General features: G+C 38.7%; 2 protein-coding genes across 6 annotated transcripts; both read right to left on the bottom strand.

The window, feature by feature from the left end:
- Positions 1–646: 646 nt before the first annotated feature.
- On the bottom strand, positions 647–2,474 carry LOC118283489 (putative RNA polymerase II subunit B1 CTD phosphatase rpap2). Of its 3 annotated transcripts, none has more exons than XM_035605514.2 (7): positions 2,437–2,474; positions 2,016–2,134; positions 1,396–1,494; positions 1,251–1,316; positions 1,079–1,167; positions 944–979; positions 647–826 (listed from the first exon to the last, which is right to left on the bottom strand). In XM_035605514.2, exons 2-7 carry the CDS (start codon positions 2,094–2,096, stop codon positions 697–699), a joined length of 501 nt encoding a protein of 166 aa, XP_035461407.1. In that variant the 5' UTR covers positions 2,097–2,134; positions 2,437–2,474; the 3' UTR covers positions 647–696. The 3 variants fall into 3 exon arrangements, with proteins under 3 accessions (XP_035461407.1, XP_035461406.1, XP_035461408.1); XM_035605513.2 differs by having other exon boundaries at positions 2,301–2,442; XM_035605515.2 differs by having other exon boundaries at positions 1,123–1,167; positions 2,301–2,442.
- Positions 2,475–5,603: 3,129 nt separating this feature from the next.
- LOC118283485 (cilia- and flagella-associated protein 43-like) lies at positions 5,604–14,818 on the bottom strand. Of its 3 annotated transcripts, XM_035605504.2 has the most exons (21): positions 14,658–14,807; positions 13,244–13,303; positions 12,463–12,588; positions 12,279–12,383; positions 12,040–12,156; positions 11,410–11,580; positions 11,003–11,209; positions 10,802–10,888; positions 10,490–10,570; positions 9,855–9,983; positions 9,629–9,748; positions 9,250–9,357; positions 8,936–9,022; positions 8,727–8,812; positions 8,428–8,623; positions 7,994–8,106; positions 7,143–7,296; positions 6,440–6,604; positions 6,163–6,243; positions 5,926–6,079; positions 5,604–5,835 (listed from the first exon to the last, which is right to left on the bottom strand). In XM_035605504.2, exons 1-21 carry the CDS (start codon positions 14,709–14,711, stop codon positions 5,654–5,656), a joined length of 2,583 nt encoding a protein of 860 aa, XP_035461397.2. In that variant the 5' UTR covers positions 14,712–14,807; the 3' UTR covers positions 5,604–5,653. The 3 variants fall into 3 exon arrangements, with proteins under 3 accessions (XP_035461397.2, XP_035461398.2, XP_035461399.2); XM_035605505.2 differs by lacking the exon at positions 9,250–9,357; XM_035605506.2 differs by lacking the exons at positions 5,604–5,835; positions 5,926–6,079; positions 6,163–6,243 and having other exon boundaries at positions 6,462–6,808; positions 14,658–14,818.
- Positions 14,819–14,879: the final 61 nt, after the last annotated feature.

Below are 14,879 nucleotides of genomic sequence, written 5' to 3'. Positions count from 1 at the left end.
ATCCTTTGCCATCATGTTGCTTTCAAGTGCACCCCGGAAATTCATAAATCTGTACTTATTTCTGTTCCTATTTTCCATAATTGAAATACGTTTTATGGCATTTCTGATAAGGGAATGTATGTGCATTGGATTGTATGTGTATTGGGTAGGATTTGGGGACATGTTGAAAAGAGGCTGGTCAATGTTGCTGAAACAATTTGATTTAATATTTCTATGGATTTATTATATCCTAGCCCCCTTAGAATGAATGGTTTGTATGCTTTCAGCAGTAGTTTATTAATAATAATAAATCTAAATTGAATATGATGGTGCAATGATGGTAGCTCCTTATATACATCTGGATATATGTAATACATTATTAGGTATTTTTGTAGCTACCTTATTTACACTGGCTGACTGATGATGTCATTTAAAGTTTTTTTTAATACACTGGAGATGACATGGTTCATATTGAATTATTGAGGTTTGCTCTCACTCTCTGCCTCTCCCAGGGTTCACGCTGCTGTTCAGATTTAGTTGTGTCCTCTCACTGCTGAAATGTAAACACTACAGTTCTTCAGTTAACACCTACGGCTGTACTGTAGACTTGCACTGTTGACTTATGTTGTGTGGGGGTCATGTTAAATAAAAGGTGCATCCATGTAACTGCTTTTTTATTATTTTTAATGTAAAAATTATTAGTTTCTGTCGCTGTAGCTAAGTTCCGCCTGCAGCTAAACACTGCGAAGAACTACGATGCTCTTCGGGCTGAGCAGTCAGCGGACTGTCAATGTCCTCCTCTTTGAGATGCGTCTCGGACAGCATCACCTCCTCACCAGATCTCTCACTGAACACACACATTAGGCGGAATTAGTAAATCCATTAGGCCTATATTACACTTGACAAATGACATGTATTCATTTGTTAGTACAATCAAAATGTCAACACTGAAGTTAATACATACCCATCTCCTTTCTCCATCAGTTTAATGTTTGGAGGGCTGTCAGTGAAGGGAAGTGAACACGTGATCTTATTATGTGGAAAATGATTATACGCAACAATCACTTCATGGTTTAGGGAAAGAGACGGAGAAACATGCCTCGCATGTGGTCTCCGCCACAGATGGGTCTTTGATATTTGTACCTCAAACTCTTTGGAGGCTTTGTAACAGAAGTTACTACAGAAACACTAAAACATGAAACAGGAAGGGGGGGTTTATTTGAGCGTTTCGTCAGATATACATGCTTTTGAACACATGAAGCAGCACTTACCTTGCGCTCCGTCATGTCGTACACTCTATTGGTCTTAGTACATATTTTATACTGTTGAGTTGGCATCTATAAAGTGAACAGTAGAAAACATATTAAAACCATTGAACATAAACGACTTCACACAAAGGATTACAAAGGGTCTTACCTTGCCCAGTTTATTTGGACAAATGGGATAACCACACATTTTTGCAATCGATCTCTCCTCAACAGCATCTCTGTAATTAGCTCGAGTGATGAATTTGGCCTGTGAAGAAAGGAGATTGAAAAATAGTCTGACCACAGCTATGTCACGTTAAAGATAAACCTCAAGAGTGAAAAACTAAACAGGAAGGAACAACTAAAATGTGGGAATGGATTGGAGTTGGGAGAAGGTTAGAGCAGTCATCACATTTTACACCTTTAAATTGGTCATGATGCATCTTACATCAGTAATAACATGGCCAGTTTTTCACTAATTTTAGCCAGATCAGTGCAGTTAAGGAGGCACATGGCCTGTAAACCTATACTTAACTTAGCACAAAACAGGGGAAATAGAAGTCACTCAGTGTTCAAGGAGACTATAAATAGTAAATAGCAGTGGAAGTAATTTTCTATTCACGTTTACTTATTTCTCTGAATTTGATCCCAGAATTTGATGAGGCATCACGCTGCAGGCTCCTAGCTTGTGGTGAGTCCGACAGACGTAGCAGTTAAGATATACTGCACGTGTCTGGATTCATTGTGATCTCCTCCACAGAGAAAAAACTGAAATCGGATGACACATACACAGTCAACCAGGAAGTCTTCCGCCACGCTGTCCTCCAGGAGGCTCTCCACTACCTTCAGAGCTCTTTTCTTCAGCTCCATCCAGCCTGTCCCCCAGCTTCGCCTTCACCACCTCTCTCCTGACAACAGCAAACAGAACAAACAGTTGAATAAGTACTGGTGTGCTTCTTACATTTACCTGCAATTATCTCTAAAAAATGTATTAACAATTAAAAATGTATATTAAATTACATTCATATACATTATATGTTTTAAATAATGATAAAACTTGAGTAGGTTTCACACCTTGCAGCTATAATGCTATCAAGAGGACCACGACCATGTTTTCCACAGAAGATAAGTCACTATAGTGTGTTTTTACTTAGGCTTATACATTTACAGGTTTTGTATTTTCAAATGTGGTCGAGTAAATGTGTGTCACCTCTGTTTCTGCTTTAATTCATGGGATTCTGAGAAGATTCTCTACCTGTTTTATGCAATGAGAGCACAGATCACAGGAGTGTGTGTGCCTTTGATTCTTAGGGCCCGAGCCCTGACTGGCTGGAAGCCGGCGAAGGCCCTATTGCTTTCCTGGAGTTTATCATTATCATTCTCTTGAGAGTTGCCCTCGTTTTTCACGAGCATGAAAAGTCCTCAATATTTGCACATTTGCCAGAAATGGCACACAAATTAAAGCAATTCACAGACAATCCCCACGTCTGGTATTTTATTTTAAATATTTCTTTTCACTGATCCCAGCAGTGGTGTAACTATGAATGAAAACTGGACATTTCTGACAGTTCTCCACACTAAAGCTGTTTAAAATGGGAATGGGAATAAAAAATGTGAAAGCCTTTATTGTGAAGCAACCACAGGAAACACAATGTATTTGTTAACAAGGTTAATACTGTCTGACTGCCTGTAAACATAATTTTGAACCATGTTGCTCATGGCTAAGTATTAACAATACATTTTGTTTGTTTTTTACGCTGAACACATTGAAAGGAATGTTTTAAAATTGTTTTACTTTGGTTTTAGCTGTTGTCCAATGTGAGTATCTGAATCAAAAGAACTGTTCATTCTTGTACAAGGACATCAGTGTGTTTTAATCAGTACGGGGATTGTATTGTGTAGATTCCTGATGCGTCCTTTGCAGATGACAATAAAACATGAACTTTAGATGAACAGCAGGTTTCAGTGATATATTTTTTACACTGGTTTTGAAAAGTAATTTATTCATATAAAGAGAAACACTGTTAATGTGTATTCAACCTATCCTTGTTTTAGTCCTGGAAGGATCCTGAGTTCTATAATCTGGTTAACTTAATTCACAAAAATGAATACCTATTATCTGAGTTAATGTATTCACATTAAATGTGAACTATAACCTCACTGTAATTAGTACACTGACATATTTAAGCAAAACTGTACTACAGACACAATGCATCACTTTTTCAACAAGCACTAATATCACCAGTGCTTAAATACAGGTACAGGTATCCATTTTAGAAATAATAATCTTCTTTACTTTTGAAAATTTAAAATAGACATGAAACAAAATAATATTCAATCTTTCTTTAGTCTTGTGATCTGAAAGTCAGTATGAATGACTTTCAGATCACCTGTAACTACTAATACAAACAAAACTCAGTGGGCCCACACTGCACCATCGATGAGGAGTTCTTCAATGAGTACGGCTTTGGTGTGGACCCACTGTTGGAGGTGGCTGGAGTCAGCTGTGCCACATCTGTCACACAATGACTGTGCTTAATGTAACGCAGCATGATAAATCAATCAATCGATTAGTCGATCAACAGAAAATTAATCAGGAACTATTTTGATAATGGGGCTGCACGGTGGTGTAGTGGCTAGCTCACAGCAAGAAGGTTCTGGGTTCGAATCCCTGTTCAAACCAACCAGGTCCTTTCTGTGTGGAGTTTGCATGTTCTCCCTCCCACAGTTCCTCCCACAGTCCAAAGACTGCAGAATGGGGTTATGTTAATTGGAGACTCTAAATTGACCGTAGGTGTGAATGTGAGAGTGAATGGTTGTTTGTCTCTGTATGTGGCCCTGTGATAGTCTGGTGACCTGTCCAGGGTGTACCCAGCCTCTCGCCCAATGTCAGCTGGGATTGGCTCCAGCCCCCCCCGGTGACCCTTAAATTGGATAAAGCGGTAGACGATGGATGGATGGATATTTTGATAATCGAATCGGACATTTTCTTTAAGCAAAAATACCAAACCTCTGCAGGTTCCAGCTTCTGAACGGTGATGACTTGATTTGTCTTTCTCATACATGTTATTGAATATTGTATATTCATTTAATATCATTTTACTATATAAATTATCTACATATTATTTCATATTATTTTCTGCATTTTTTGCAATCCACTGTCTCTCCCACTCACCTGTGATGTGCTTTTCTATTCAATTAATCCTTCGCGATCAAAAGAGATTGTTTTGTTTTTTTAGAAATCACCTTTTCTAGGTGGTGTGACTGTTTTATTCTTATGAAAAATGAACATTCTTCACTTGTGCATCAAAAAAGAGGTTTGAATCAAATATTACCCCAAGACTTTTAGAAGTGTGCTAGATATTATTTGACAGATCAAAAAGATTAGTAGCGACAAAGCTTGGTAGTATTAGGACAAAACAGGGTGACCCCAATCTTGTCATCGTTGAATTCAAGGAATTTATTATCAGTCAGGCAGGTTGTGATATTTGTTGAATAACTCTGTCGCCTGTTCAAAAAATGACAAGACACATGACCTGGCCAAGAGGCATCATGCATAAAACAGAAGGGGGCCAAGGACAGAACCTTGAGGGACACCACACACATCAGCGGAGCTAATGAGGAGGTTGAGTTACCAAAGGGGACTGAGAAGATTCTGTTGGAGATGTAGGAGCAAAGTTACTTCATAGCTGTGGCCTAAAGTCTCTAGGCAGTTTCAAAGAAAGCTAAGTATATATTATTATTTATGTTGTCACCTGTTCTGAAAGATGACTGGAACCTGTGAAAAAAATATTATTGTTTAAAAAACATATTTGAGAAGAGATTACTTTTCCCAGAACCGTGGATGAATAACAGTTTGGTGATTGGGGTGTTGTTACTTTAAGGAAAGAGGGTCTGAAAAAGATTTCTGTAGGAAAGGAAACATGATGGCATTAACATTTCTGGAAAATGAACAGAGGTCAGGGAATTATTAAAAAACTAGGGCAGCGTCCGTTCAAAAATGCCTGTTTTGGGCCCAATTCTCAAATAGGCATATTAGTCGTGTAATCTGAAATAACCATCGCAATTATAGAGTTAAGTATTTGGCAGTGAAAAAGAAATTGGTTGTATTTTGTAAACATGTAGTGAACTGCTGCATATTTAAGAAAATAAATGTTTGATTGTTTGACACCCCAACTGCACAGAAGGCAGAACCTGTTTGCCTGTTTATTCAAATGTATTTTGAACATGCAAGTCCAAATAACACCAGATTCCACACTGCACTTTCTTAACAATACAAATGCCAACTTGCCAAGTGTGACAAGGTGATAACAAGGACAGCACTGGTTAATAACAGAATAATAATGCTAAATGAGGACAGAGAGAAAGATAGGGGGGAGGAAAATTGTGTCACTGTCCAAATACATATGGACCTGGCCATATGTGTTTTAGAGATTTTCTTTGCTCAGTTGTTTCAGATGATCAAGTGATGGAAAGTTCTTCATCCTGAGACGCTCAACTTCTGCCCAGAGGAGAACCAGCTCTTCCGCCTGTGCTTTGGCAAAGTCCTCCAAGTTTTTCTTCTGAACAATTTCCCGGTGTCGCCCCTCTGAAGCCACCTGACTCTTCACTAAAGGAAAACACCAAACAAGCTAGTCATCAGTCAGGGGGAGGGTCTAAAAACTCCTTTTGCAATGTTTTCAAATTGCTGTTATTTTACCTGTTGTTTCAAAAATGTGTCTCCTCTCGGCAACTGTCACCTGCATATTAGGGAGCTGCTGTTCCGAAACTGTGTTAATCTCCTCTTTCATTGTCGCCTGCTTTGTAAACTCTTCAATCTTATTTTTGTAATGTTGTAAGTTGTGTAGATGAGCCTGGAAATAGAGTTAATAGGCATATTCACTTAAAAAGTACAAAAGAGCTGATTGATGAGATCATGTGGTTCATTTTCTGTTACCTTTTCCTGGTAAACTATCGTTTTCTCCAGGATGGAGACTTGCGTGGACACGCGACTTTTTTGATCGCTGTTGTTGAGATACTGAAATAAAAAAGAATAATGTACATGTATGAAGCTGAAATAAAAATGCACGCACTTACACACACACACACACCAAGGACTAGCAACACACAGGGTTTTCTATCAGGCTACTCTACTCTAGGTCTTTCGATGAAAGATGCCACAACAAGCAAAATACTTCATTATGCGGATGTTTCAGGATCTTTATTAAACTCACATCCTGTTGCTCCTCAGAGAGATGTAACCTCCGGATGTCCCTCGCCTTGTTGTTGAGGTCCTCTATCTGCATCCTCCTATGCTTGTGCTCCCACTCCAGCAGGAAGGTGTTCTTACGGAAGTCTTTGCGCTGCACCATGGAGGCTATGTTCTGCCCTCCGAGCATCTAATCAGACAGATGATCACCGGAAGACACTCAGGGACATTTTCTTAACCAATGTACTTGACACTGCTTGAAGTTGGTTAATTTATTTACCAGTTTTCATTCATTCATCGTCTACCGCTTTATCCATTTAAGGGTCGCGGGGGGTCGCTGGAGCCAATCCCAGCTAACATTGGGCGAGAGGTACACCCTGGACAGGTCGCCAGCCTATCACAGGGCCACATACAGATACGGACAATCATTCACTCTCACATTCACACCTACGGTCAATTTAGAGTCTCCAATGAACCTAACCCCATTCTGCATGTCTTTGGACTGTGGGAGGAAGCCGGAGAAAGGCCCTGGTTGAACCGGGATTCGAACCCAGAACCTTCTTGCTGTGAGGCGAAGGTGCTAACCACTACACCACCTTGCAGCCTATTTAACAGTTTATCAAACAAAAATGTGTAAGTTTAAGTACAATGCAAATATGCAAATGTGTCCTTTTTCATATCCATCATAGGAATAGGCAGCACATCCTTATTTGGTTTTTGAGCCTGACCCTGATGGTTTTGTTGAGGTCTTCCACCACCCCCTTGTGGAGAAGTACATATTCAGGGAAGTCAGCGGTCTCGTCTGTGGTGTACACCTGGCCCTGTTTGACAATGACCTGGACCATGATGTCCATCAGGAAACGGTTCTTCTCCTTATGTAGACTAAATGAAAGCAGGACAATAAAAAAACACTGACAGATCATACTTTCAAACAGAAATGCCATGCACTAATGCGATCTCTTTTGTAATATATCACTATGATATTTTAACTTAGATTCTGAGCATTTGTTTATGGTCAAAAAGGGAATGACACACATTTAAGAATATGTCAGACTTGTGGATCAAGTGCCATTCTATCAGATCATCCCTGCTGTATTTTAACCCAAGAGTGACAAATAAAAAATGATATTTCCAATCACAACTGCATTACAAACCAAAAATATTTTTACACTTCCAATAGCAACATAAAAGATCTCTGAAGGTGTGTTCACACCGACCGGGAAGCGAATTACTTGCGCGAGTAAAGTCAATGCAAAGACAAAAACAGACGTGAATGTGTGTTTTGCACAGTTGCTTCTGCAGAACAGCTCTCAGTCTGTCACACAGCAGTGCACTGCTGTTTTCCGTGTGCTCACGTTCACACATGCAAATGACAAAATGAGGCGCAGGGAGCTCCGCTCTGTTCCGATTAACGTTTCTAGTTCAGCGCCCTTTCTGCAGCTGTTCCAGAGCGCTGATCAGCTGCTTCTTTCAAAATGTATCAATACTGAACGTAACGTGTGTCCAAATTCAACACTGCACTTTCTTCATCCCCAACCAACACTAGTCTCTCAACATTGTATGAGAAACACAGTCATACCTTTTAAGTTCATCAGAGAGATTTTTTATTTCCTGTTGAGCAGCCTCTTTCTCAACTCTCCTCTTCTGTAGTAACTTCTGTATCTTAGCAAGAGTGAAAGCTTTTACGTTGACCTGCAACATACATTTTCAACAGTGAACCACAGATACAAACACAGGAGGGAAAAAAACATACAAACATTTGGTACGTCTTTCTAAATAGGTTCAATACCTGGGCTGCACGACTATTACATAATTTGAAAACATTTGAAAACTATGCAGCCACAGACCAGTTAGATCTACTGTATGAACCAGAAAGGCATAGTTGAATATAATAATAAGAATTACAAAGATTTGTATTTGTATGCAGACTATTAAATATTAAAATGACTATACATTTATAGTTTGAAATACTCCAAATTTGCAATCTTTAACCTATCCGTGTCTTCAAATCACCTTATGCTCACTCTCTATTTTTGCTTGGCGGACAAGACAGAATCTCTTCCAGACTGTTGAGTCCAAGCGTGATGGTATATTTTCCGGAGCATCCAGCTCTTCCATGGCCTTACTCATTTTTTCAAGTGCATCCGGGGCCAGAGAACCGCACAGAGCCTGCTCTTTGGGTTTGTTGTCAGTCCTCAACTTTAGAAACCTGAAACAAAAAATACTTTAATAACAGTGCAGCTCTATGTGCAGACTTTCCAGATATGAAACTGAATTGTTACATACAATTATATTGTGTAAGTATTACAAACCTGGGTCTTCGCTTGAATAGCTTATACAAGTGATTAACATGTGCAGGTACATCAGCGAACTCTGTCCTGAACTCCTTGTCAAGAACCTTGGGAGGCATTAATCATATTTTATTTTTTAATTTTATTTCATTATTTAAGTTTATTTCATTTTTATTTATGCGCAGCCATTTACAGCTATAATTATTTCAGTGTTTTAGCTGCTGGCTTACTTTGTCCTCGGCTACAACGGTGTCATAGGTCTCGAGAAACATTTCTACTTCTTCTTCATGTCTCTTCACCTCCTCCATCAGTTCATCCTATCAGAAAAATATGGCAGCATGTTTGGGAGATTGGGGCAGGCAGAATTAAAAATGCACAAATCAGGACAGGCAACCTCTTGTGAAACATGCCTGAGCAATGGAAAGATGGTAGACTAGAATATGGAAGAAGACCACAGTGCTTCACTCAGGTATCTCACATAAAACAGAATCTGAAGCTGGCAGTCATACATTCCTTCAACATTACCGTATTAAAGTTTTTTAACCTTGTATGCCAGTGTTCTTTCAAGTTTGAGCTTGAGCTCCAGCTCTCGACTTCTCATCTCCTCTTCTAGGTTCATTGAATAAACAAGGGATGTGATTTTGAGCTTTTCCTATTAAAAATGCATTTAAAAAAAAATTGACATGGATTTTTTTAAAGATCTCACATTGTATCGTATGTCATAATTATCTCAAGGAGAAGAGAGGGCCCTTTATTTTGTAGGAAACAAAAAGGAAGCAAGAAAGATGCAGAATAATTGTATAAATGTGTCTGTTATGACTCTGTCCATTTCACTTACTGTAAATGATCTGTGTGTGTGTTTGTGTGTGTGTGTGTGTGTGTGTGTGTGTGTGTGTGTGTGTGTGTGTTTGTGTGTTGCCCACCTGATACATTGCCATCTCACATTTTAATTTTTTCTGAAACAGCTTCATCAAAGTTTCATCAAAACTTTTGGTTGCATCCTTGGTGGAGACCTGCAGTCTTTTCATTTCAGTTTCACGCAACTGCAATTTACAGCGTTCACAGATTATTTATATTGATCACTGATCAGAGGTTGATAATTTTTGAGATCACAGAAAATGACAACTGTGAATGCACCAACTGTTATACCTTTTTGTATTTCTCTTTCTTCTCACTCAGGTCTTTGGTTTTCTTTTCATACAGTTTATAGACCTTTTTCTCCTCCTCACTCCAGTGACTGTCAGGTTTGGTCAAAGCAAACTCAGGCTGAGTTATTTCCTGTGGAGCAAATTCAAAGAAAACTGTGCCCTTCATGCTGATTTGTCTAAGTCATCTTACACAATATAAGAATTCAAGCAAAGAAAGCTGAGACATCATTTGTCTAAAGGGAGAGGATCAACACTTTCTTGTGTGCGTATTCGTGTGTTTATTTTGCCTGTAATGAGATGAAGGAAGTTGTGTACTTATTCATTGACTAATCATTGCAGCTCTATTTTCCATTTATCATTTTGTTGCAGTCAGTCCCAAGCCCACTGATTTATTAAAACAGGACTTGAGCACTTTCCAAACACATGGTTACATTAATGTAAAAATACACAAATACAAATTGACACAGCAAAAAGTGCCACATCTGCAAATCCAGGTGTTATGATTGTCTATTTCAGAATGGTAGGGAGTAGATTATATTTAAATATTTTTTGTATGCAATAATATTTTTGGGACTCATCTTAATGATTTGATGAGAGATTTAGAAAAACATTTTGAACAGAAATATTTGAACACACCATTTTCAAGATCTCCTCTTTTTTCACTTCAAGCAATCCATCCATCATGTCATCCAGACCCTTTTTCATGAAATTGTCACCCTGCAATAGACAGAAAAAAACCTCACCAATAATAAAGGACTGAACAAGTTACTGTAAAACATTAAGGAATACGGCATGAATACACTTTATTTCTTTTAGGCAAATAACTGTAGAATTTACTCTTACTGATGTTAAGAATAATCTTAGATGCAGTAATTGCATATGGAAATATCTGTAAATTGCCACAACCAAGAGCTTAAAAACAAATACACATTTATTCCAACAGCATACCTTGGCAGCTAAATGCTTTTGCTCCTCCAACTCCTTCCTCTCCTCTTCCTCTCTCTGTTCTGGGCTGAGGTACTTTTCTGCCTTTATCTAGAGTAGGACAAAGGAACATTTCTCTCTGGTAAACTGAGCTTTTCATTTGATCATAGACAATATTTCACATGTATGTTTTGTTTATTGATGTTCCATGAGGGGACCACTAACCTCAGAGTCGTCCACGGTGAACAGCCTCTCTGGCCACTCACTGTTGGTCAGGCTGGGCTCCCACAGCTCCTGCCTCATGTCCAGCTCCAGCAGGATCTCCCTGATGTGTCTGTTCCTTTCTCTCACATGGTTCAGCTCCTGCACCTTCTGCCTGTGCACGGCATCAAATTCAGCGTTGAAAGCTGTCTTGATGCGATGAATCACATCCTGCATTAAGGGAATGGTGAAAATGAATAAAAATATATGATGACTGAGCAGTAAATGGGTTCACATTAATCACCTTTTATGTGCTCTTTATGCTATTCACTTTGATATGTGGTTTTTTTTTCAGAAAAGTCCTATACAATACAAAAGCCTGATTATCAGGCTGAGATTCTTGTACTGAGATTCTTGGACCAGGTTCCCACCTGTAGCAGAATTATCTGGTTGATCTTCTGTTCCGTGGTTCGCACGCTGAATTGATCGTAGATGTAAGGATTTGAATATCCAAACTGAGCGGAGAAACTTCCCGTAACTACATCGCTCTCTGTCGTGAGGTCTTCCTCATCTTGCTCTTCCTCATTTGCACTCTTTAGCAGCTGAAAAGGTGCAGCAACAGATATGAGAGGGTTGAGATAAATGTTGAGGGTCGGATGAGTGGCTAGAAGATTATATACTTCATCCCAAGAATATTGCAGTGAAGAGAACTACCAAAACGCTTTTGGCCACACAGTCATAAATCTAGAATCATTTCAACACTGGTGGATTGGCATCTATCCAAGCATTTAGAAAACAGTGAAAGGTCACATGAAGGACTGTGATTCAAAGAATCAAAAGTATTTTAAACATTTTCTTGACTTGAATGATTTTGCTATCAAATACTCTTTTGTTGTTATGCATGAACCAGCTTACAGAAGAGGTTGCAGGATTGCAACTTTTAGAATACGTTTGTATAAGTCGCATTAAAATACCCACCATCTAATCCACACTAACTCATCAGAACTGCAGTATTAATCAGAAATTAAACTACAGACCGTTCAGGCCTGACCATTACTTACGGTGATGGCAGCCATTTCAATCTTCCTCATATTCTGAACCCTGTGAAGTTCCTCCACCTCTTTCTCTGTTCGCTCTTTCAGAGGGTAGTTCTTCACCTCATGTTCACAGTGAAACCCCTGTGGTAGACAACCAGAAGGTCATTATCAATAGCTAAACACAGATCACAATGTACTCTGATCATGAAAATAATAATAATGGAACGCTTGCTTGATATGCAAGTGCTTGTTCATGATCTTACCTTAACGGACCTGCTCTTGACCTTCAATGAATCCCAGCACTGTCTCTTGAGGACGTCACGGAGGAAACGTTTGGCCAAAATCTCCCACTCAATTTCTTCCCTCACCTACAATGTCACAATATTAAAGATCACTACACATCACCTCAAAGAAAAATGAAATATCACCTGGACGTGTGTGCGTTACCCTGGTAGCCTCCTGCTCCACCATGGCATCTAGACCCTTCTGACCCTCAACATCCAGGTTGAGCTCGTGTTGTGCCAGACGCTCCATAGCTGGAACGTTCTCATTTTCGAGCAGCATCTCCTGGATCTAACAATTACAATACAGGGATGTTTTTTAATTGTAAAATTGGGCGGCTGAGGCTCCGGAGCTACTGTCTATCGTCCACTAACCCGAAGGTTGGTTCGATTCACAGCTTCCTCCAGTCCGCATGCCTGTGTCTCCTTGAGCAAGACATGTAACCCATAATTGCCTTTGACGGCTCGTGAATTTGAGCAGACAACAGGACTAGAATAGCGCTATGTAAATTAAGTCCATTTATATGATATATAGTCCATTTAGTCCATTTGTACACCAAGATCTAATATGAAAAGAACTTTGGCTACACTGTTAAAAACATTATTACAAATGTAAATTGTTTGTTGAACTAATATGTATTTTTTTGAAGAACACATGTTATTACGAGATTTGTTCATATATGCATTTTTCTAGACACTATTAATTATGATTTACCAAACTTCCCAATACAGTTACAGCATCTAGCTTTTGAATTCTTTAGTTCTATGATAAACTGTTTTTTCTCTTAATTTTTTGTGCATTTGTGACTTTGTGTACTCAGCAGCTAAATGTTATTTGTTTTACTGAGTAGAAAAGCACTTACTAAAGATAATATATTTAATGATAAGGCATTGTGTGAACATGCAATGTGGGATGTTTGTTTATAAAAACCATCAAATTCACTTACAGTGCCACGCAACTCCTTGATGGTTTTCCTCAGGTTCTCATTCTCTTCTTTTTTTATTACCTGTTTCATATACACAGAATGAAAAAAAGTGCATCAACCAATGACTTCCCAACAAACAGCATTAATAATGATCAATCTAGCAACACAGAAAAAGTATATCATACGGTATCCAACATTTCATCACGCAACATGACACAACTTGACTTAAAATGGAGTCCTCGCAGAACCTGCGTGTCAGATAAGAGAGTATGCTGTAGGATAAAAGCAGGCTGGAAAGTACCTCTGCCAGTGCCAGTATTATGTGTGGTTACCGATGAGGTGTGAAACCCACACCATCAAAGACTGCGACACCGTCTATATAAATTTATTGTTATCAGGAAGCTTTGTCAGATGAAAAAGTGCTGAACATTTTTTTTTGTTTTGTACATTTTTGTACATTTTTTTGTAATTCTTTTTTACAAATGCTTATCTGCTTGATAGCACTCGACTACTAATTGGTTGATTTTCTCATGTTACAAGAGATGATATATCAAGCTATTGTCTGCCAAAGTCTGCAATGTCTCGAGACGTAATAAAACTATCTAAACATAGTTCCCATTACCCACATGGCACACTGCTACAAATATTATAGCATGTTAGACCTTACCGTCAGCGAGGTGGGGTGTGGAGGTGGAGCAGTGTTATTACTCTCATTCTGCTCTGTCACGTGCACAGTCTCAGAAATAAATAAATGAGGGCATTTGCTTTGATGCAATGCATAGTGTTAATTTGGTTCAGTCTGTATAACGTTTCATATATTTCATATAGTATATCTGGCCGGCTTTGGGGCAACATGGATTGCTACAACACTGCCAATGAAACATCTCAGCTGTAAATATTGCCAAATTGGCGGATCTTCTTTCCTTTATGTAAATATAAAATCTGGTAAAACAAAATCAAATCAAGTTCTTCCAATCCTCCAGCTTTTTTCAACCATGTGCGTTAATTTGAATAAACATTCCATGTACAGTTCTTGGTCTTGTATTAACTATATCTCCCCAATTTCATTTTCCCTTGTGTCTCCTTATTTTCTTTTAAATATAAAAATCTCAGGACATGGACGATATAACCATGTGGGGGTTACTGGGGATGTCCTAATAGCCCCATAACAGAATCCCAATACCCAACTTTGTATCACTTCCAGTTTGTATAGAAAGTTTTTGCTGGTGACCCATTTACCATTCATCCATAATCAATTACTGACCTTATAAATGCAACAAAAATACTCCTCAAAGCATTTCTACTTGCTCCCCATTCAGACCCTGTCAAACATCCCATTACATTTAGAACATCTTACATTTTTCTTCTTATTTATATGATCACTCCAGGTCAGCTTTCTTATCAAATCAAAGCCCAGAAATCCAAGAGTTCTTACCTGCTTAAACTGCATTCCCTTCATCTTTGCACCGGGCGCCCTTGTCTTGTCCATACTAAATATGAAATAATCTGAATATTTAGTTTTTGCTGGACTGTACTGAAAAAGGCTTTACTGAAGTTACAAACATTTGTTGAGTACATCAAAGTAAATCCCAGTGCAATGTACATCAAAGCACATGAGTTATGTCATCAGCTTCGTGATGGCATCCCCTGTGATGTC

Source organism: Scophthalmus maximus, chromosome 10 (genome assembly GCF_022379125.1).
Source record: "Scophthalmus maximus strain ysfricsl-2021 chromosome 10, ASM2237912v1, whole genome shotgun sequence".
Lineage (NCBI taxonomy): Eukaryota > Metazoa > Chordata > Actinopteri > Pleuronectiformes > Scophthalmidae > Scophthalmus > Scophthalmus maximus.
This window is presented reverse-complemented; position numbering and strand designations above follow the sequence as displayed.

Coding starts and splice junctions, on each gene's coding strand:
- LOC118283489 (XM_035605514.2), bottom strand. CDS start 2,096: ATGGAGCTGAAGAAAAGAGCTCTGAAGGTAGTGGAGAGCCTCCTGGAG. Junction 1,317..1,395: donor GTCCAAATAAACTGGGCAAG/GTAAGACCCTTT, acceptor TTCACTTTATAG/ATGCCAACTCAACAGTATAA. Junction 980..1,078: donor TGGCGGAGACCACATGCGAG/GCATGTTTCTCC, acceptor CTTCACTGACAG/CCCTCCAAACATTAAACTGA.
- LOC118283485 (XM_035605504.2), bottom strand. CDS start 14,711: ATGGACAAGACAAGGGCGCCCGGTGCAAAGATGAAGGGAATGCAGTTT. Junction 11,581..12,039: donor TTGAAATGGCTGCCATCACC/GTAAGTAATGGT, acceptor GCACCTTTTCAG/CTGCTAAAGAGTGCAAATGA. Junction 11,210..11,409: donor ACCAGATAATTCTGCTACAG/GTGGGAACCTGG, acceptor CCCTTAATGCAG/GATGTGATTCATCGCATCAA.